This window comes from Camelus dromedarius, chromosome 10 (genome assembly GCF_036321535.1).
Source record: "Camelus dromedarius isolate mCamDro1 chromosome 10, mCamDro1.pat, whole genome shotgun sequence".
In the NCBI taxonomy this organism is placed as follows: Eukaryota; Metazoa; Chordata; class Mammalia; order Artiodactyla; family Camelidae; genus Camelus; species Camelus dromedarius.
The window spans coordinates 4,729,712-4,752,037 of NC_087445.1; the positions used below are offsets into that span (position 1 = coordinate 4,729,712).

General features: G+C 46.7%; 1 protein-coding gene across 3 annotated transcripts in view; it reads left to right on the forward strand.

The window, feature by feature from the left end:
* Positions 1-22,326, forward strand: part of GOLM1 (golgi membrane protein 1) — a 65,727-nt gene that overhangs the window by 36,740 nt on the left and 6,661 nt on the right. For all 3 annotated transcript variants that reach the window (XM_064490114.1, XM_064490115.1, XM_031447174.2), the window contains exons 4-8: positions 4,232-4,286; positions 7,005-7,107; positions 15,451-15,580; positions 20,265-20,406; positions 20,994-21,269. In XM_064490114.1, the coding sequence (XP_064346184.1) occupies positions 4,232-4,286; positions 7,005-7,107; positions 15,451-15,580; positions 20,265-20,406; positions 20,994-21,269 (706 nt within the window). The remainder of the gene's footprint in view (positions 1-4,231; positions 4,287-7,004; positions 7,108-15,450; positions 15,581-20,264; positions 20,407-20,993; positions 21,270-22,326) is intronic.

A 22,326-nucleotide genomic window follows, 5' to 3' on the forward strand; every position in this document is an offset into this window, starting at 1 on the left:
CTCTGCTAAAAACTTCATTCTGTGCATCTATACTCCTCTTGAGTTCTTTGAACATCTTGGCCATCATTACTTTAAACTCTTTCTCAGATAAATTACCTATCTCTTCATCACTTTTGTCTTCTGGGATTTTATCTTGTGCCTTGGCCTGGGAGATATTCCTCTGCCGCCTCATAATGTCTTCCTTTCTATCTGTATTTTAAGGTAGGTTAGTTATGTTTCTTGACCTTGGAGAGGTGGCCCTCTGTGGGAGACATCCCATGTGTCCCAGCAGTACACTGCTCTCTTGTCACCCAAGGGCCAGGATCCAGCCAGTCCCAGTGTAGAGTCTGGCCTGTGTTTGTGGACTCCTTCCACAGGATTTGGAATTGTTTTCTTATTTCTGGTATCTGCCCTCTGGTGCATGAGGCTGGACTGTAGGCTTATGCAGGTTCCCTGGCAGGAGGAGCTGGTGCCTGCCCACTGCTGAATGAAGCTTGGTCCTGGACCTCTGGTGGGTAGGACGTTTGTGGCTCAGGAGGTCTGCTGATGGGTGGGGCTGTGTTCCCAGCCACTATGTAGTTTGGCCTGCGGCTTCCCAGCCCTTAAGCCTACAGGCTATTGGGTGGGGCTAGGTCTTGGTGCTAATGATCCAATCAAGGTGTCAGCCTCCTAGAAAGCTCATGTAGATGAACACTCTCGGATTGTCTGCCACCAGCTTTTATATCCCCTAGGTGAGCTGCAGCTGTCCCCTACCTCTCCAGGAGATCCTCCAAAACCAGCAGGCAGGTCTGGCCCAGGTTCCTATGAAATCACTGCCTCTGCCCTTGGACCTGGCACACGTGAGATTCTGTGTGCGCTTCCCAAGAGAATGACATCTGTTTCCCCCAGTCCTGTGGGGCTCCTGGAGCTAAGCCCTGCTGGCCTTCAAAACCAGATGTCCTGGCTTCTCCTCCTCCCACTGCTGGAACCCCGGGCTGGGGGGCCTGACGTGGGGCTCAGGACTCTCACTCCTGTGGGAGTGGGTGTGGGGCCAGGTTATATCACGAGCACGCCCCTCCTACCGTCCTGCTGTGGTTTCCTCTTTATGTTTCCAGTTGAGGAAGATTTTTTTTGCTAGGTTCCAGTCTTTTTTCCCCCCCATGGTTGTTTAGCAGTCAGTTGTGGTTTCACTGTAGCCGTGAGGAGAGGTGAACTCATGGCCCTAGTATTCTGCCATCTTGACTAGAGATCTAACAGATCTTCCCTTTATTCTTAATGTAATTCACAGGTCACTGAGGTTAAGTTTTCCATTCAGAGATTCATCTCTCTGAGGCACTAACAGGAATGCCATTACAGAGACATTATCCAGGCTCCTGATTGCTGGGGGCGTTGACAAGGGTGAGATCGTTTGAGGGTCATGTTTAGTAAGGCTTAAGTTAAGGTGGACCCTCATCTCCAAAACAAGTTGATTATTTTAATGAGCCAAACAAAGATAGCAATAAAAGTCACCTTCTCTTTTTTATAATGTGATCAGCATCGCAATTTCAGTGAGCTTTTCAAAAGGTAGCATTTAAAAAATTAAGTCATTTACATCTCATTTAGCTTTCAGAACAGGATAATCTCTTGTAGATTTATTTCTTTGAAAATTGACCATGAAATTTTCTAGGAATCTAATGGACAAATAATAGTTTGATCAGATGTACTTGTTCCCTGGAATAGAATGGTTATAATACATTTGTTTGTGGGTGAGTCATTCTGAGGTCTTTTGAGTTTAGTGTCCAGTTAAATTCTGGCGGCATGTACTGCCTCCTTGTCTGCTGCTGAAAGTTCCCAGTTCACACACCCCAGGAAGTCACTCTGCATGAGTAGGAAAATCAGCTGGGCTGGTTTTACATGAGTATAATATGTAATCCATTTAAAAATAATTTTGTTTAATGCAGGTGTTTTTTTATGGTGAACTCCCCAGAAAAGCTAGAAGCATTTTCATAGTTTTCCTGTAAATGACTCAGCAGGATTTTCAATAAATAGAAAACTGCATATATAAAGACTTTGATGGCATTTTATGATTTTTTCTCGTTTACTTAAGTGGGGACTATCTTTCCATGCATCAGTAAGTAGGTAGGCAAAGATAGTTTCTTTGGAAGAATAAAGTCACATGGGTGGCAGAAATATCTTAAGGTGTTTCAGATTACAGCAGTTCCTAAGCCAACAGGCAGTTCAGACTCTCATGGATTTTTGGGGTGAGGCTAAGGGGAATGAGTGGAGAAGGGACAAGTCAAATTGCTGTAATTGTTGTAGAAATGATTTGCCCGGGAGATGGTGACTTTCAAGATAATCAGGTGAGTGCTCCTTCCCTTCTGTGTTGTTTCAGCTCTGATGTTCAGAGCGAATGTGGTTTTGATATCCCTGTAAAGTGGAAGTTTAAGTGTATAAACAGTTCAGTAGCGTTAAATATATTCATGTTGTTGTGCAACAAATGTCTGGGCCTCGCAACACTGAGACCCTTTGCTCATTACACACTAGTTCCCCTACTCCAGCCCTTGGCAGCCACCTTTCTACTTTTCTGTTTTTATGATTTTGTCTGCTTTAGATGCTGTGTGTGAGTAGAATCATATGGTACTTGCCCGTATGTGACTTGTCTTAGCAAGATGTCCTCAAGTTTCACCCATGCTGTAGCATGTGACATCCCTTCTTTTTCAAGGCTGTATACTGTTCCATCATGTGTATAGGCCACATTTTCTTTCTCTGTTCATCCACTGAGGGTGAGCCTTAGCTCTTGACTGTTGTGACTAGTGCTGCTATGAACATGGGCACAGATATCTCTTCAAGGTCCTGCTTTGTGTTCTTTTGGATATGTACCCCAAAGAGGGACCGCTGGGTCTTAGGGTGATCTTTTGCCTTTTTAACTGAACTTGTGTCAGCCTTTTCCGAGAGTAGCAGGCGCCGCGAGCTCTGTGAATCTGCTTCCCCGCCTGGCCCGCGTAGAGTACCTGTGAACACTCCTCTTGACGAGGTCTCCCTGAGAGAGTAATTATATAGACGGCATTGCTGAGACTTATTTCCTATTGTGCCAGGAAACATTCCACGTGCTCAGACTCCTGAAATAAACACCAGATTCTTTTGGCCAGATTTCATTTCTAGGCATGCACCCTTGTACTCAAAAACACCTTCCTCCGGAAAGCTCTAGCCAGGCTGGAGAAGGAGCGAGGGCTGGACAGAGAGGCCCAGGAGGAAACGGAGGCACAGGCGGGCGAGGCGGCCTGGTTGTCCTTGTCCTCCTTTGCCCGGGAATGGGACAGAAGCGTGTCTCCGAGTTACAGCCAGCAGGTCGAGTGTGTGTGTGTTTTGCAGAAACTTTGTTGATTGTGACTCAGTAAGACGCGTTCATGTTATGGCCTGTACGCACCTCTGTGTGCGCACAGAGCAGCCCCTAGGTGTGTGGTGTGCTCTGGTGTTGAATCTTCTCGGCCCCTCTTTGTCGGGTGCTTGTTAGCCTCAGCATGGGGCACGGTCCACTAGGCCGCGGTCCCGCTGGGGTTCAGGTCCCCATGAGGCCAGCTCGCAGCGCGGACAGGCTCCGGCTCTGGGCAGGCCTGTGTGCTACTGAGAAAGCCATGTGACCTTGAGCTCCTAAAGCCATCTGTGCCTCAGTGTCCTGCCCCCCGAGGTGGGGTCGTATTCTGCCCACCTAGTGGATGTAGGGGCCCCAGAGGGGCACCTGGCCCGGAGTGGTGACCCAGTGCCTCCGGGCCCTGGTTACACTTAACCTCACACTCACTCTCCTTACCTTTTATGTGTTTCATTGTTATCCTGAGTCCTGTGTTGCTTCTCCTGCCTCATGTATGTGGCGGGGCTGACCCCTCCGTCCCCGAGCTCGCAGACTCGGATGGGAGGAAGAATGCCGGCAGTTAACCCGCCAGGAGGCTTAGTGCTCACTGAAGCCCCTTCTCTTTCGCCATCAGACAGCCTGGAATTCAGTTTGACTCCTGACCGAGACGGGGCTGCACCCCGGCACCCCGAGAGAAAGGCTGGGGTAGCTGCTTCTGCCCGCAGGGCTGGACGGGAGGGGGCCACCCGCCCCTTCCCTGGGTGACAGGCTGGTGCTGGGCCGCAGCTGCTGCTGCTTTTCAGGCTGCGGCATCTGGTAGCCCGGGTGGGAACAGGGCTGCCCACCCCCGCAACCCCATCCTTTTCTCCCACAAGCACATCTTATCGGGGCCCTTCTAAGTTGTTAGGTCACGGATGTTTGATTTTGTGTTTCTCTTCCTTGCAGGCGGTTTTAGTGAATAACATCACCACAGGAGAGCGGCTCATCAGAACCTTGCAAGGTGAGTTCCACTCCCACCTTCACCCAGACGTCAGGCCTGTTAGGAAAAACCACCTGTGCTCTGCTCTTTTCTCGGTTCTCTTGTTAGGATCTAGGGAGGGGTGATATTACGAGTAATTAGAATTAGAAGTAATTCTTTTTGCCCGTTTCCTTAAAGAGCGTTTCCTTTTAAAAATGTTACTGAATACACTGCAGGCTGTTATGTAGAGAATTCAGTGGTATATATACATAGAATGGAGTATAGTCATAAAAAAGAATGAAGTAATGCCAACATAGGTGGATCTAGAGATTGTCATATTAAGTGAAATAAGTCAGACAGAAAAAGACAAATATATCACTTGTATGTGGAATCTAAAAAAGAGTACAGATTTTATTTACAAACCAAAAATAGAATCACAGACACAGAAAGCAGACTATGGTTACCAAATGGGAAAGGGCACAGGAGGGATATATTAGGAGGTTGGGATTAACAGACACACATTACTCTATATAAAATAGACAAACAACAGGGACCTACTGTACAGCACAGGGAACTATATTCACTTTCTTGTAATAGCGTATAATGGAAAAGAATGTGAAAAAAAATGTGTGTGTATAACAGTCACTTTGCTGTACACCTGAAACTACCATTGTAAACCAACTACACTTCAATAAAAAATAAAATTAAAAAATAAAATTTAACAGCAAAAAAAGAATTCCCAGTTCAGATTTAACATCTGAATTGAGATGTTATATGACTGTAAAATACACACCAGGTTTCAAAGACTTAGTTTGAAAAAAAAGAATATAAAATACTTCATTCACAATTTTTTAATTCATATGTTGTCATGGTGCTGTTTTATATCTGTTAGGTTAAATGAAATCATTATTCAAATTAATTCCACCTGGTCTCATTTGCTTTTTTCAAATGTGGTCGTTAGAAAATTTTGCATTACCTGTGTGGCTTGCATTATTGTTCTGTTTGGCAGTGCTGGTCCAGAATTCTAGTTCCACATCAGCTTCTAAGAATATTAACAGGGGAAACGCAGAAATTCACTGAATTAGATGGGTTACTTGACTGCCAGGGGCCTCTCAGAGCTGATGGCTTGTGGGTCAGTCCTCCAGTGGGGAACATGGCCTGAAGCCTTTCCTGTACTCAGTATTTTAAAATAGCTTTAATCAGGTATAATCGACGCACAGTAAACTACACGTGTTTAAAGTGCCCAGTTTAACAAGTTGTGACATGAGCATGCGCTTCAAGAAACCATCACACAATCAGCACGGTGAACACATCCATCACCCTGAGAAGTTTCTCTGTGTCCTTGGTAACCCTCCCCGCGCTCCCTCTGGTCTGCTGGCCGGCCCTCTGGATCAGGCTGTCATTTTTACAGTTTTGTATACGTGGAGTCAGATGGCAGGTCCCCCTTTTCCTGTGGCTGCTTTTTCTCAGTGTGTATTTTGAAACTCATCCTTGCTGTCATGGCTGTCAGTTTATTCCTTTTTATTACTTGGGTAGTGTTCCCTTGCCCCATGCTTAGTGTGATTATGGAATCTTCTTTTTAAAGTTAGGTTTGTTGAGTATAATTTACACACAAAGGGTACACTTTGTAGTGTACCCTTTGTGTGTTTTGACACACGCACAGTCACCTCGACCACCAGAGGCAACACGCAGTTCATGTCCCTCACTCCAGGGAGCCCCCACCTCCGGCCCCCAGCGAGTGTCCACCCTTACAGCTGTGTCTGTTCGAGCATTTCTTGTGAATGCTTTTGACATAGATCTGTGTTGCTGTGTGTATCAGCAGTTCTTTGAGTCCTTCATTTTAATTTTATTTCCCCCCAGAGAGCCTTGTAGTTCTAGGTTGTGAGGACAGACCCCAGGGAAAGTCGGGTGTCTGTCCAGGCTGTGTTCCGGGCCCCCGTTGCTGCCCTCTGCCCATTCCGGTGGCAGCTTTTCCTTCTGCCCGCAGCTTGGTTCTTGGTCCACAAGCTGCTGCTTTTTGCTACAGAGCGTTTATGAGCTGAGTCGTCAGGGCAGCTGGATTTCCTTAGGGAGAGCTGCTGTTTCCCGAATTGGAGAGTCGGGGATCAGTGCACATGGGCTGTGACTGAGTGACAGGAGAAGAATACTGGAGAGGAGCCGGTGGCCGAGGACGGGGGTTCGGCAGGGGTGGCTGCATATCTGACTGCATGTTGAAATCAGAGTTTCTCAGACCAAAGGATAAGTCTGCTGGGAGCTGAGGACACAGTGTGGTGTGTGTGGCCTTGGGGGGCAGTTCAGGGTTTACGACGTCTTAGAGGAACAGGCGGTAGACCCTCCTGATGTGTCATAAAGGTAGGAGGTCAAAAAAGGAGAATTAGATCAGATGTGAGAGGAATCGAGGTGGGGGCTCTGGCAGGATTGCACGCGCTCCGGGCTGCTTTCTGGGTGGAGTGATTGCAGGGAGGGGCCGTGCTTTCAGCCCTTTTCCCCTTCTCATTCTCTGGGTAGCATGGCCCGTTGTGTTCCTGTGGTGGGTTTTTTAAAAAACATTTTTTTGGAGGGGGGAGGTAATTAGGTTTATTTATTTATTTTGATGGAGGTGCTGGGGACTGAACCCAGGACCTCGTGCACGCTAAGCATGCCCTCTACCACTGAGCTCTACCCTCCCCCACCCCGGCTGGAGTGAGTGTCGATGTGTCTTCTGTTGTCATGACGGCCGGGCTGGTGACTGTGTGCTTTCGTGTCCTCCTCTTGGTTTAGACCAGTTAAAGGCCCTGCAGAAGAATTACGGCAAGCTGCAGCAGGAGGTCCTCCAGTTTCAGAAGAACCAGTCCAACCTGGAGAGGAAGTTCTCCTACGACCTGTAAGTGTGTCAGCATCAAGTGCACGCCCCTCACGTCACAGGGGGGACGTGCTTTAAGAGGAAGGCGGTGGACGGGGACCAGCAGAACCTCCACTCGCCTTTCCTGTTACAGAGCATACGGTCGCTGTGGGAAAGGGTCAGTCCCTTCTAAGAGTCACGTCCTTCAGAAATCATGCATTTTATTTGTCAGCAGTGAGAGGGCAGTTCTCCTTAGCAGGAAATGGCTCCACTCAATATTCCTTAAGACACGTACCTGAGAACTCTGTAAAGCGTAGGTGTCCTGGTTAAGTCAGTAATATAAAGCCTTTAAAAATGTGATCGAGAAGTGCTCAGGTGTGACCGAAGTCAAACTCAGACTAAAACTAGTCTTGGCCTAGTATTAATTTATCATTGTGTATTGGCACTGAGACTTGTGTCTTTTCAAATTTCTGCAGTGAGAATGGAGGATTTTAATTTTTCCAGCTTTTTTGAGGCATGTCTGACAGTAATCATTGCATATATTTAAGGTGTAAAACGTGATGTTCTAATGTACCTGTCGTTGTGAACTGATGCCCCCAGTCAGGCTAATTAACCATCCATCATCTCCCGTATTTACCTTGTTTTGTGTGCGTGGTGAGAACACTGAAGATCTACTCAACAGACTGCAGGTACACATACACCGTGTTAACTGTAGTCACCGTGCTGTGCGTTAGATCTCCAGCTGATAGCGAATGACAGTCTGTTTCAGGCTGGTAACTTAAGTCTCATACAGAAACCTCTACACTATTACTTCTTGGAGTAATGATCAAAACAAAACCATAAACCTTTAAGAAGTTGAGCTAAACTCATTAGTCAGATAGTAAAAACCAATTTAGAGGGCTGAGAATGAAGCTGTAGTCTTGGTATTTTTTTTTTCTTTTTTTTTTTTCTTGTAACAACAATGTAACTCAAGCACAGGAAGTTTGGGATTCAGAGACAACCAGCCACCCATGACCCCAGCCCTCCAAGTTCATATGAAGTTTTTACATAATTGCAGTTGCCATTAAAAATTTTAAATCATTTTTTCACTATCTTGCATTATGTATACATAAAAATTCTTACTGTTTCAAAGTATTTTCTCAAAGACGCCATAACGTGGAGGTACCGAGTTTATTTCCCCATTTCCCAGTTTGTCGGACATTGAGGTTACCTCTAAGTTTTGGTTATTCTCAAATAGCCTGACGTCAGTGCATTTAACTTTTAAAAGTTATTATTTTGGATTATTTCCTTCTAAAAAAGACTCAGTTTACTGTGTGAGTTGGCATAAGTTGCCACATTGCATTCTAGAAGGATTTGAGCTGTCTGGCCAGCAGCAGTGTGGGCGACCTCACACCCAGCTCACGTCCTTCCACTCACCGTAATATCTTTCTGATCACTTTAAAACCAAACACGACTAAAACCAGGGACACCCAAATACATACATATGCAGAGGACACGTGTAGGCAGCACAAAGGAACCGTCATTGGAAAATACGCACACGGACCCTGACTCAGCCAGGCCAGTGGTTCTCAGGGGCAGGTTTGCTTCCAGGAGACCTTTGGCGATGTCCCAAGGCATTTTTGGTTGTCACGACTCTGAAGAGGTGTTACTGGCATACAGTGGGTAGGGGACGGGGTGCTGCTAAGCTCCCTCCAAAGCACAGGGCTGCTCCTACAACAAAGCTGTATCTGGCCCAGAGCACTGCGTGCCGGGTTGTGGACACCTGAGTCAGGCTGGTGACCCTTGGAGAGCATTCGGACGGAAGTGAATCGTTCCAACTTACTGTTACTCAGCCTTGGACGTTAACGCACATATTTTCCTCCCATTGATGAAAATACAATAAGCCATTAATAGCCTCCCTTGGTGAATGCTGACTCGGAAGATTCTGACCTTGCAGGAGATCAGCAGGGCCCGGGACAGGGAGGGCAGCTCGGCTCCCCTGTGGGGCGCTCAGATGGGCGGCGAGCAGAACTGCCAGCCCCGGGGGCTGTGCATGAGGGACGCACTCTTGTTCTCTTGGGAGGTGACAGGTGAATTGGAAACTCTGGCTGACCCCATCGATCTTACTCAAGCCTTGTGCCCGAAGCTGTGCTCCAGATACGGGGTCCCTCCCAGGGTGTGTTTATAAAATATCGAAAGCTAGAAAGAGTTAGTTTTTCTTAACTTTCTTTGAATTATAGACCCTTTTTGAGAAGCCTGTGAAAGGTGTGTACTCTTTGTTAGCAAATTTATAAATGGACAGATATACAGAGTTGTGTATTTAGGGTGAGGGCCCCCGAAGTACACCTGCATGCCCTCTGTTAACACGCCCTCTCCGTGCTGAGAATGAAGGAGCTGACGGAGAGGCCAGTCTCCTGATGCACTGGTTCGTGTTCGTCCAGTCAGAGCCGCACACTGTCCCAGCGCGTGCTCCTGCACCTGTGGCCGACATCACTGAGTGTTACCGCATCCGACCCAGCTGCCCCCCGCAGTCTTTCTCCCCAGAGCGCGTGGAGTTGGCGTGTCACGTGAACTTGCCATCGCATCCCCACGCCGCGGGGAAATCGCGTTTTTCTAATGCCGGTGCTGGAATGTACTGGTAATACGTTGGCCCTCCGTGTCCGAGGATGTGGAACCCAGAGATTCAGAGGGCTGACTGTCCTAGGCCATTTTATTAAGGGACTTGGGCCTCCTTGACTCTGGGGGTCCTCAGGGGCCCTGGAACCTACCGCCCGTAATACTGAGGGACGCCTGTGCTCTGATGATCAGGTCACCCATCTCGACAGGCCCCTGTATGGAGCACGGTCACCATGTACATGTCAGGGAAAGCCAGTCCGAGGCCTGCGGGCAGTAGCACTGCCACAGTCTGAATGACCCGCTCTGAGGCGGTCCCCTCACTGCCGTCGGGCTGGAACGTGGGAGGCTGGCCTTCACCTGCACGGCTCTTTGTGCTTGATTTCGGGAGGGCTGAGAGCAGGTGAGAGCAGGACTTCCCTCTTGCAGGTTTATAGGCTCGGGGGCGGCTGTGCACCTGCGCTTCTGCCAATTCCGGGCATCTGGAAAATTGTGTGAAAACAGTGAACTGGACACACTTTGTTCTGTCAGGATACAGATGTCTTTTTGTTTGCTCCGTCTAAGCCGCGGTGCGATAGTCTGCCAGCTGTGGCTTGCGTGTGTGTGAGAGTTCTCTTTCCGTGAGTTGTCCACCAAGTCTTCACTTCCCTTGGTCTGTGTGTAAGCTGCCCGAGGTCAGGAGCTCTGTCCTTCGTTACTTCTGCAGAACCTGATGCCCTTCTCTGGGTGGTACTTTGACCCAGTAAGTCCTTTGAACTGAAGGGTGTAGTACAAGAGTTAGAGGGTGAGGACACTTAACGCTTGGCTCTGAGATGCCTGCAGCCGCAAGAGCTGGTGGTGGGGGAGAGGCTCCTGCTGCTGCTGCTCGGTCAGGAAGCCCCACGTCTGGCTCTGGTTTCAGCCTCATCACTTTCTCTCTCTGACCCTGGTCAAGGTCAGTCAGTCAGGTCACCTCCTAGCTTCCTTGTTTGATTGATTGATTGCCTTCTTTTTTTTCCCCCCTGGAAATATTTTTTAAATTAAAAAATTTTTAATACAATTTAAAAGTTACTTTCCATTTACAGTTATTACAGAATATTGGGGCATTCCCTATGTTGTACAACAGATTCTTGTAGTGTATCTTATGCTCAGTAGTTTGTGCTTCCCACTCCCCTACCGTCCCCACTGGTAACCACTAGTTAGTTTGTATCTGTGAGTCTGCTGCTTTTTTTGTTGTTGTTGCTACATTCACTAGTTTGTTCTATTTTTTAGATTCCACATATAAATGATATCATACACTTTTTGACATATTTCACTTAGCACAGTGCCCTCCGAGTCCATCTATGTTGCTGCAAATGGCAAAATTTCATTCTTTTTATGGCTGTGTAGTATTCCATTGTATGTATATACCACATCTTCTTTATGTGTTCATCCATTGATGGACATTTAGGTTGTCTCCATATCTTGACAGTTGTAAACAGTGCTTCTGTAAACATTGGGGTGCATATATCTTTTCGAATTAGTGTTTTTTGTCTTTTGGGGGCTATATACCCAGGAGTGGAATTGCTGGGTCATATGGTAGTTCTGTTTTTAGTTTTTTGAGAACCTTCATACTGTTTCCGTGCTGGCTGCACCAGTTTACATTCTCACCATTAGGGTACAAAGGTTCCCTGTTCTCCATATCCTCGCCAACTTTTGTTATTTTTAGCTTCCTTATTTGTGTAAGTGGGTAAGTGGGTAAGCTTCCTTATTTGTGTAAGTTGCTTTACAGCTCTGAGCCTTGAGATACTCACACAATAAATTCCAGGCGGGAGGCATCTGATTGGGAGCTCAGCCTGAATTAGATTGTACATCCCAGCAGTAACTCTCTGATAACAACTGGATGTCCTCCAATTCAGTTTTTTAAAAAATAAACGTTAAAACTTTTGAACCATTTTAGATTTACAGAATGATTGCAGAGAGCGTGCAGAGAGTTCCTATTCCCCACACCAGTTCCCCTGTTGTTAACACTTAATGTTGGTATGGTGTCCTTGTCACAGTTAAGTACCCAGCATAGATGCATTATTGTTAACTGAAATTCGCACTTTATTCACGCTCCCTCAGTTTTCCCCTGATGTCCTTTTTCTGTTCCCAGCATACATCACATTTATTCATCATGCTTCCTTAGGCTCCTCTTGGCTGTGACAGTTTCTCAGACTTAGATTTTTTATGATCTTGATAGCTTTGAGGAGTACTGGTCAGGTATTTTGTAGAAATGTCCTTCAGTTGGGGTTTACCTGATGTTTTTCTCACAGTTAAACTGGGGCAACACATTTTGGGGAGGAAGGCCACAGAGGTCAAGTGCTGTCCTTGTGAGTTCACGTCAAGGGTACGTGCTGTCAGTCTGACTTACCACTGTCCATCGCCTGAGTGAGGTGACGTGTGTCAGGTTTCTTCACTACAAACTTTGTTTCTTCTCCCTCTGTGCTGTAATCTTTGGAGACAGTCACCCTGCTTGGCCTATACTTCCAGGCTGGGGAGTTAAGCACCCCTTCCCTAAGGGCGGAGTGTCTGTATAAATTATCTGGAATTTTCCTGCACAGGAGATTTGACTCGTTTTATTGTCTATTTATATCAGTATGGACTCATGGATACTTATTTTATACTTAGGGTTATAATTCAGTACTGTTTTATTTATTTTTTGCTCAAGTTTTTCCAGCTTTGGCCATGGGGAGCTCTTTTAATTGAGTCCTTTATCCAGTTGACATATCCCTGGTATGATGAGTTTGCCCTTTTTTAAACAAAAATCACCTGTTTTACACTCTGACACCAAAAGATGCTCCAAACTCATTTTCATAATTTTCTGCCCCAGTCCTAGAATCGTTCAATCAACCATTTCTCCAAGGAGCCCTTGTTCTTTTTGTTGGAGAACAGTATTAGCAACCAAGATCTGGGTACTAGGTGTGCTTGTTGCTTCTAGGGTGTCATTGCTACTGGGCCCTCTCAGATGACAGAGCAAAGAGAGATTGTGTGCGCACTGGCTTGTGTTACATGCAGATACTGATAAATGTTTCTGTCTGTATCTGTATTAAGTTAAACATGAGTTCATACCGCTGTCTCCAACTCCAATCCGTTTAAATTAACATAATAGTATGTAACTGGTTATGTTCTCAACGTGCAACACTATTTGGTTATTTTATCAATTTTTGTGACTCCAAATATTTTGAAACTGCCTATGGCAATAACCAGTCAGTGCTTATCCAAATCCTTTCATCTTTTCTTTTCCCCTAGCAAAAATACTATGTTTCGAATCTTTCCTTGCAGTTAGGTATGGCCGAGTGACTAAGTTCTGGCCAGTAGGGAAGGGAAGTTGTGCGGTGGGACTTAACAGGAAGGCTTTTGAAAAGGAGGACAATTCACTGCACATCCCTTTCCCTTTTCTCCTCCCTCCTTTCTGCTGCCTGGGTTTCACACGAGACAGCTGGACCACTAGCAGCCATCCTGGGTCAGGAGGTAATCGTGGGGATAGAAACCGGTGCTAGGATATTGAAACAGAAAGAGAAGCCTGGATTTTTGATGACTCAGGGCTGCCCTCCTAGCCCCGGACTGCCTGCCTCCAGACTTCTTTTATGTGAGCAACAAATAAACTGCTGTCTTTTGGCTTTTTTGTTTCACCTAGCCAAACTTCATGCTCACTTATACACGTTTTGAAAGTGCCTTTAAATATTGTTTCTTAAACCAGATCATTTTCATAAATGCTCATCTGTTTGCCCCAAGAAAGACTCCTTAGGAAAGGCCGTTTAGAACTGAGTCCTGAATAAGGAGTAGAGAAGGGAGGTTAAGACATGTCAGGAAGGAAAGAGAGCACGGGGCCCAGGCTGATGGGGCCAAGCAGGTGGTATCCGATGGCCATGGAGGGGAGCAAGGAAGGGCGCACACACTCCCACTGAGCTGTACCCTCCCCCTTCAAGCACGTTTTAATTACTCTTTGAGACATTTTTCTGATGGCTGCTTTAAAATCTTTGTCAAATCATTTTAACTTCTCTGTCATGCTGGATTGCTATCTGTTGATTGATCTCTTTCATTCAATTTGAGTCTTCCTGGTTCTAGACGTGACAAATGATCTTTGATTGGAACCTCTGGGCAGTGGTGGTGAGAGGCCTGGCTCTTCACTGACGCCTCTGACACACCCCGTGGGGAGAGCGGGGGACCGCCCTAGTGTCGGGTGGGGATGGAAGCGCAGCTTCCCACGTGCTCTGCGGGGACACCACTGTGTTTTCTAGATCCTGAGGTCGCTAGCCAGTCCGCCTTCTTCTCTCCACCTTTCAGAGCTTTCTTATGTTTATTTCAGATACAATGTCCAGAGCTTTTACTTGTGCTCAGTGGAAAAACACACCTGCCTGTCTTCCTGGAGGGGAAGCGCAGTTCAGCTTTGACACTATTGCAGAGTTAGCACAAACCCCATGTGTTAAGGGGCTCATTCCCATGAGGCTGCCCCTATTTCAGATGCCACAAGTTCTTGGTGGCCCCAGGCCACCTGTACTTTTGCCCAGCTAGCTACAAATTCAGGGCTTTCCCCTCCCACTCAGGATCAGTAATTCTCCACAGCTCAGAAAAGTTCTGTACCTACACTTGCAGTTTTATTATAAAGGCTGCAACTCAGGAGTAGCTAAATGGCAGAGACTCAGAAGGCGAGGTCTGGGTTAGACGTTCAGGGGCGGACCGGAGCTTCTGTTGGAGTTGGGGTGCCACCTTTCTGGTTCACGGATGTGTTTGCCGAAAGGAAGCTCACCACGCTCGTAGTCCAGAGTTTTTATTGTATGGTTGAGTCACTGGCTACGTGACTGAACTCATCTCTCCTTGGTCCTTGGAAAAGGACCTCTCATCATGTGGTTGGTTCCCTGGCCACCAGCCCCCATCCCAGAGCTTTGCAGGCTCTTCCCAGTAAGTCAACTCCACAGGGGCTCATTGTGTGTAACGGAAGATAGTCCTGTTACTCAGGAAATTCTTGGGGTCTTAATTAAGAGCTCTGTGCCAATAGCCAGAAAGAAAGAAAAATACTGTATGATATCACTCATATGTGGAATCTTAAAAAAAATGAACTTAAATATAAAACAGAAACAGACTCATAGACTTGTGGTTGCCGGGGGGACGGGGGTGGGGAGGGACAGACTGGGAGTTTGAAATTTGTAGATACTGACAGGTGTATATAGAATAGATAAACGAGATTATACTGTATAGCACAGGGAAATATATACAAGATCTTGTAGCTCACGGTGAAAAAAAATGTGACAGTGAATATATGTATATTCATGTATGACTGAAATTATGCTCTACACTGGAAATTGACACAACATTGTAAACTGACTGTAACTCAGTAAAATAAAATAAAACATTTTATTTCTACTTTTTTTTTTGCAGGGGAGGTAATTAGGTTTAGTTATTTATTTTGACGGAGGTACTGGGGATTGAACCCAGGACCTCGTGCATGCTAAGCACGCACTCTACCACTGGGCTCTACCCTCCTCCTCAAAGACCACATTTTTTTTTTTTATTATGCTACAGATTATATTTTAAAAATCTGTTTTTTTCTAACCAATTAAAGTTCACTAATTTTAGAACAGCGTGACTTTTTTGTAAGTTTCAGTCAACTCCAGTTTTCTTGCCATTTATTAACTGAAAACTCACGTGCTGCCCTGCCTCGGTGTCCCCTGCAGATAAAGTGCAGGAAGCAGGGAAGGGAGGAAGTGGATTTCTCAGTCACAGCAGGGGAGACTCGCTGCTAGAGGCATCTCTAAATACTGTCCTTCCTTTTGCCTTCCTTCTCCTTCAAAGGAACCAGTGCATCAACCAGATGCAAGAGGCGAAGGAGCAGTGTGATGAGCGGATAGAGGAGGTCACCAAAAAGGGGAATGCGGCCGGGGCTTCCAGAGCCCCGAGCGAGCAGAAGGACCAAAGCCAGCAGGTAAGCCTGGGCTTTTTCTGCCAAGGATCTCTGAGAGGTCGTCCTTCCCTCTTTTCAGACATTTTGTTCCCTTATCTGCTGTCTGATTTGCTCTAATCTCTGCTTTCCCGTATGGGTTTGGTTCCCCGAGACATGACAGCCTGGTCCCAGGACGCGGGGACTCTGACCGAGGGTGCTGGCCTCCGACCCAGTCCCAGTGCTCGGGGCTTTAAGGGGATTACCTCATTTAAAGCTCACAGCCACCCTGGGAGAGAGTTGCTGCTGTTTTCCAGTTTTGAGGCTCCAAGGCCCATGGAGATGGTTAAATACTGTGGCCAAGGTTGGAGCCCTTGGTCAGCGATGGAGCTGACCAGAGCCCATGCTGTCAGGCTGCCCCCGGTGTCGGCACAGCCCACAGAAGTGCTGCTCGAAGCCTTCTGGGGCATCCTTGTTTGTTTTAAATACAGCAGTGTTATTCACATACAATTCACATACCATACAGTTCACCTGGGCAGTGTTTACAGTTCAGTGGTTTTTAGTGTATTCACAAAGTTATGCAGCCATCATCACAATCAATTTTAGAACGTCTTCATTACCCCAAAAGAAATCCCATACCTGTAATCACTCCCCTTTTACCCCCAGTCCCTGGAGCTTCAGACAACCTCTGATCTGCTTTCTGTCTCCATAGATTTGCCTTATCTGGACATTTCACATCAGTGGAATCAAACTGGCTTTCACTTAGCACAGTGCTTTCAGGAGTCATTCCTGTCATAGCTTGTATGAGTCCTTCGTTCCTTTTCATGGCTGACTAATATTCCATCGTATATGCATATACCACATTTTGTTTATTCATTTGTCAGTTGGTGGGCATTTGGGTTATTTCCACTTTTTGGCTACTGTGAATAATGCTGCTGTGAACTTCCACGCACACATTTTTGTGCGAACATAAGAGCTTCCATTTCTCTTTATAAGCTTGGAGTAGACTTGCTGGGTCACGTGGTAACTGTGCTTAATGTGTTGAGGAAGTGCCAGACTGTTTCGGAAAGTGCTCGTATCCTTTTACATTCCCATCAGCAGATTATGTGAGGGTTCCAGTTTCTCTACATCCTTGCCAGTCCATGTTACACATGGAAGACTGTCTTCTTCATTACAACCTTCCTAGTGGGTGTGGAGTGGTACCTCATTGTGGTTTTGGCTTGCATTTCCCTGATAACTGACGCCGTTGAGATCTTTTCATGTGCTTTATTGGCCGTTTGTACATACCCTCTTTGGAGAAATGTCTATTTATATCTTATGTCCATTTTGAAACAGTTATTTTTATTACTGAATTGTCAGAGTTCTTTATATATTCACATATGAAGATATTGAATATATGATTTGCAAATACTTCCCATTCTGTGAGTTGTTTTTCCACTTTTGGATGATATTCTTTGAAGCACAGAAGTTTTTAATTTTGATTGTCTAGTGTATCTATTTTTCCCTTGTTGCTCGTTCTGTTGGTGTCATATCTAAAAGCACTTTGCCTGACCCAGCATCGTGACGGTTTACTCCTGTATTTTTCTCTGAGAGTTTTAAGTTCTTAGCCTTCAGTTCTTCCATTTAGTCCCATGGTTCATTCTGAGTTTAGTTTTTGTATGTGGTGTGAGCTAAGGGTCCAAGTTTGTTATTTTGCATGTGGGTATCCAGTTGTCTCAACACCCAGGTTTGAGGAAAAAGAAACAACCCTATTTTCTCTTCCACTGAGTCGCTTTGGCATCCTCATGAAAAAATCAGTTTGTTTATTTCTGGACTCTCAGTTCTGTTCTGTTGACCTTTGTCCTTAATATCAATACCACACAGTCTCGATTACTATATCTTTGTAGTGAGCTTTGATAGCAGAAGTGTGACTGCTCCAGCTTTATTCTTTTTCAAGATTATTTTGGCTCTTCTGCTCTGGTTGACTTTCTGTATGAATTTTAGGATCTGCTTGTCAGTGTCTTCAACAAAGCCAGGTGGGATTTTGACAGATTACACTGAATCTGAAAGATCAGTTTGGGGAGTACTGCTACCTTAGCAAATCCAGTCTCCTGGTGTGTGAATGTGGGACGTCCATCTGCTTATTTAAGTCCTTAAGAAATCTTTTTCAGTAATGTTTTGTAGTCTTCAGAAGTCTTATTTTGCTCAACTTATTTCTAAGTATTTTTGATGCTGTTAGAAATGGAATTGTTTTCTTAATTTCATTTTCGAATTGTTTCTTGTTAGTGTGTAGCAGTACAATTCATTTTTCATTTTGATCTTGTATCTTATAACTTTGCTGAACTTGTTTTATTAGTTCAAACAGTATTTTTTTTGTGATTCCTTAGGATTTGCTTTATACAAGATTATGTCTCCTAAAAACAGAGATAGTTTTACATCTTCCTTTCCAACCTGGATGCCTTTTATTTCTTTTTTATCCCTTAATAGCCCTGGCTGGAACCTCCAGTATAATGTTGAATAGAAGCAGTGAGAGTGGACATCCTTGTCTTGTTCTTGATCTTGGGCGGAAAGTGCCAAGTCTTTCACTGTGAAGTCTGATGTCAGGAGTGCAGGCATTTGCTCACTTCATGTCTCTGTGTCACATGTTGGTAATTCTTGCAATATTTAAAACGTTTTCATTATTGTAATATTTTATAGTAATCCAGGATCAGATCTTTGATGTAACTGTTTTGGAACCTTTTAAAGCAATAGTCTTTTCTAAATAAGATAGTAAAATTTTTTAGACATAACGCTATCATACACTTCATAGACCATAGTGTAGTGTAAACATAATTTTATAGGCACTGGGAAATCAAAAAGTTGGTGTGACTTGCTTTATTGCGATACTTGCTTTTATTACGGTGGTCTGGAACCAGACCAGCAGTATCTTTGAAGTCTGCCTATATATTTTTCATTGATGTACATTATCCAAATGAGGAAGTTCTCCCCCCTCCACCCCATTCTTATTTGTTGAGTGTTTTTATCAAGAAGATCTGCTGGATTTTGCCAGTGTTTTTTCTGCATCTGTTGAGATGATCACGTGTTTTGTCCTTTATGCTGTCGACACAGTGTTACTGTGATCTTTAGATGTTAAGCTAACCTTGCATTGCTGGGATAACTCCCCCTTGGCCGTGGTGTATAATCCTTTTGTATGTTCCTTGATTTGATTTGCTAGTATTTTGTTGATGATTTGGGGGTCTGTATTCATATTATGTTACAGTTTTATCTTCTTGTAGTGTCTTTGGCTTTGGTATCAGGATAATTACTGGGCTCAGAATGAGCTGAGTAGTATTCCTTCTGCTTTTTGAAGGAGTTTGTGAAGATTTGGTGTTAGATGTTTGGTAGAATTCACTGGTGAATTTGAAACTGGGCTCTTTTGGGGGGGAAATTTTTAAATGACTACTTCAGTCTTTTGCTCAGATTTTCTGCTTCTTGAATCAGTCTGATGGAGTGTGTCTTTCTAAGAACTTGTCTGTTTCATCTGAGTTGTCAGACTTGTTGGTGAGCAGTTGTTCTGAGTATTTCCTTATAATACAACTTTTTTGGGGGGAAGGGTGTAACTCAAGTGGTAGAGTGCATGCCCCACACCCAACCAGTCCGGGGTTCAGTTCCTGTACCTTGTCCAAGTGGAAATCAGTGAAGAAACCTAATCACCTCCCCCTCGTAAAACAAACAAGGCAAAAAAACCCCCAACTTTTTTTGTGTAAGGTTGATAGTGTTATTCCCTCCCCAAGCATTTTTTATTTTAGTACTTTGTGTCTTTTTTTATTGTCAATTAATGTAGCTAAATAAAGCTTTGTCAATTTTGTTCATCGTTTAGAAAACTAAGTTTTGGTTTCAATGATTTTTTTTCCTTTTTTAAAATTAAAATTTTTTTATTTTTTTGGGGGGTGCTAATTAAGTTTTACTTATCTATCTATTTAATGGAGGTACTGAGCTATCCCCTCCCCCCACTGATTTTTTTAATTGTTTTTCTTTTCCGTGTCATGAATTCCTGCTCTGATCTGTGTTCTGTCCTTCCTTGCCTTAGGTTTAGTTTGCTCTTTTTCCAGTGCCTCAAGGTGGAAGACTGGGTCATTGGTTTGGGCTCTGTGTGGATTTCCCTCTCGGCGTTGCTTTGGCTGCCTTCCATGAGTCTGGTGTGTCGTGTGTTCATCTTAACATTCCTCCGGGTTTCTCCTTGTCCTTGTGATTCCTTCAGCCCATCGGTTATTTAAGGAGCATGTTGTCTAACTTCCCCATATTTGTGAGTTTCTCAACTTAGATGCTGTTTGATTTATAATTTTGTTCCATTGTGACTGGGGAACATACGTGGCGTGGTTCCAGTCATTTAACGTTTGTTGAGGTTGGTTTTGTGGCCTGGCACCTGGCTGTCCTGGAGACTTGTCATGTGCACTTGACAAGAGTGTGTATTTTGCTCTTGTTGGGTGGGGTGTTCTGTAGATGGCTGTTGGGTTGGTTTGCAGTGTTGTTCAAGTCGTCTTTTTCCTTGTTAATCTATTATTGAAAGTTTTTTCTGGGCGATCTTGACTCCCCCCACCAGATCTGATTGGTGCCAGGTGGCGGGACACGATGGGGGTAGGTAACAGCGATTCTCAGGGTTTCGGTGTTACTACTTGTCAGAAGGATGTAGTGCTCCCCGGCGCTGCTCAGGGTTGTTGAAGGCTTGTGGTCACCAGCCCCGGCCTGGCGTCCTGTGCTCTTATTTCAGCCCCGAGCGGCCAGTGAGCCGCAGCCCCGGCCGCAGGAAGCCGTCCCGCCCCGGGCAGGAGATTCGCCCAGCAAGGGTGAGCCCCAGACCCCGGCCCCCGGTTCTGAGGCGGCTTTGGATTTGAAGAGACACGGTGAGAAAGGTAAGCGACGCGTGGCCGTGACACGCGGAGGCCCTGGGTGCCGGCAGCGGGGGCGGCGGGCGAGGCTCTCCAGGCGCCCGGACTCGGGGCCCCGGGGCCCTGCCTCTGTCCTACTGGCTTCTCGCGCTGGTAAACGGGGTGCCTTTCTTTGGCAGCTCCGCACAGGCAGGCTGGGGCCGGGCCTTTATTCGGGGCGTTGGGGGGACAGTGGGACCGAGGGGAGGTGGCCGAGCCCCGGGCAGTGTCGTGGGCTCCGAGCTCTTGTCTCACAGACGCGATGGTCAGATGCCCTCAGCAGGGCCGCCGCCTCCATTGTGGCCCCGCACTGTGATCCAGAACCTTAGGTCAGATTTTGTTTTGAAACCACTTTCCTCTTGCTCGTGGTTCTGAAGCCGAGCCGCAGGCAGAGCGGCCTGGGGTCTGCTGAGGCCGCGGGGTAGGTGGCCCGGCCGCCCCCCCCCCCGCCCCCCCCCCATCCGCAGCCCGTGGGACGGCTCTGGGCTTGAGTGGGTGGGACCAGGGTTTCTGGTTTAATTTTAATTTAACTCATTGCCGGGAGGTCACAGCTCACTGTGTTCCCTGCACAGAGGGAGCCCCGGAGATGCAGGTCGTCAGCAAGGAGGAGCTTCAGAGGGACGGCCCGGGGCTGCCGCAGGAGCCGGGCCGAGAGCCGGCTGCGGACCAGGACGGCCGCGTGGCCGGAAGAGGCGGCGCGGAGCCTGGGGAGGCAGCGCCCGGCCAGACCCCGCGGGTGCCGGCCGCGCTGTTGGCGAGCCAGGAGGATCCGGAGGAGGAGGGCCCCGAGCGGGAGCAGCTCGTCCTCCGCGACGGGCAGGAGGAGGAGCAGGAGCCCGGCGCGGAAGGTGGGTGGCGGGCCCCGGGGCGGCCCGCGGGCCCGGCCTTCTCACCCTCCTTCCCGACGCTGGACGGGCCACAGGGAGCGGCCCGAACAGCGTCTCACCGCGTGGCGCCTCATTTGGTGGCTGGGTTTGGTGTCCGTTACTAAGTAGGAGGCAGGACGGAAGAGCCACGCACTGCCCAGCTCTTAGACTTTCACGAGTAACGCGCACACGGAGCCAGGGGACTTTCTGGGTGGAAGACCTTGTGGCGGGAGCTTAGCTTCCGGGACACGCAGGCCCCCTGGAGGGGGACCGCGCGCCCGGCCTCCTCTCTCCACCCCTTGTGCAGTCACCGCGGCGCCTGGTGAACAGATGCGGGAGGAAGGGGCGGGTCCGTGGAGTTTCAGGAGTGTTCGGGTGTTGCGGGAAAGTGGCGTAGGAACCCCACTTTTCTGGCCTGGTTGACTTTTCTCTTTTTTAAGGGAAGTGTGGGAAACATCAACAGAATATGCTGGGATGTATTTTGGTCCCTTAGAGATGGGGGAAATTTCAGTCCTGGCTGCACCTGGAGCACTCAGGCAGAAGATACGTGTGTTGTGGGTCTGATCAAGGAACCGAGGTTGGGGAATGTGCTTATTTGCGGAAGTTACCCTGATTCCACTTAAATCGAATTTTCACCTGAGCTTCTGAAGAATGTGTTCTCACAAATTCTCAAAGATCTGGGGAAGAAAAAGAAAACAGGAAACTTGGGGTTGGCTGATCCAGCGGTACTCAGGTTTCAGACTGCTCAGCCGCTGGTCGTGAAGTATAAGCGCTACCCCGAGTCCTAAGATCCTGCAGGGCCTGGGGGCCCACCGAGCTCCGGGCAGGTTGCGTGACCTGATCTTCAGAATCCAGCTACCCGCACTCAGGCCAGGGCTTCAGTTCCCCTCCAGGGGAACTTGAGCTGACTTTTCCAGAGATGCTTTTCTTCACAAAAGACTTTGTTTACCTGCCCATATATAGATATAAAATGTTTACATTAAACCCTATGAATACATTTTTTCCTTTAAAAAAATTTTTTTTTGGGGGGGAGATGATT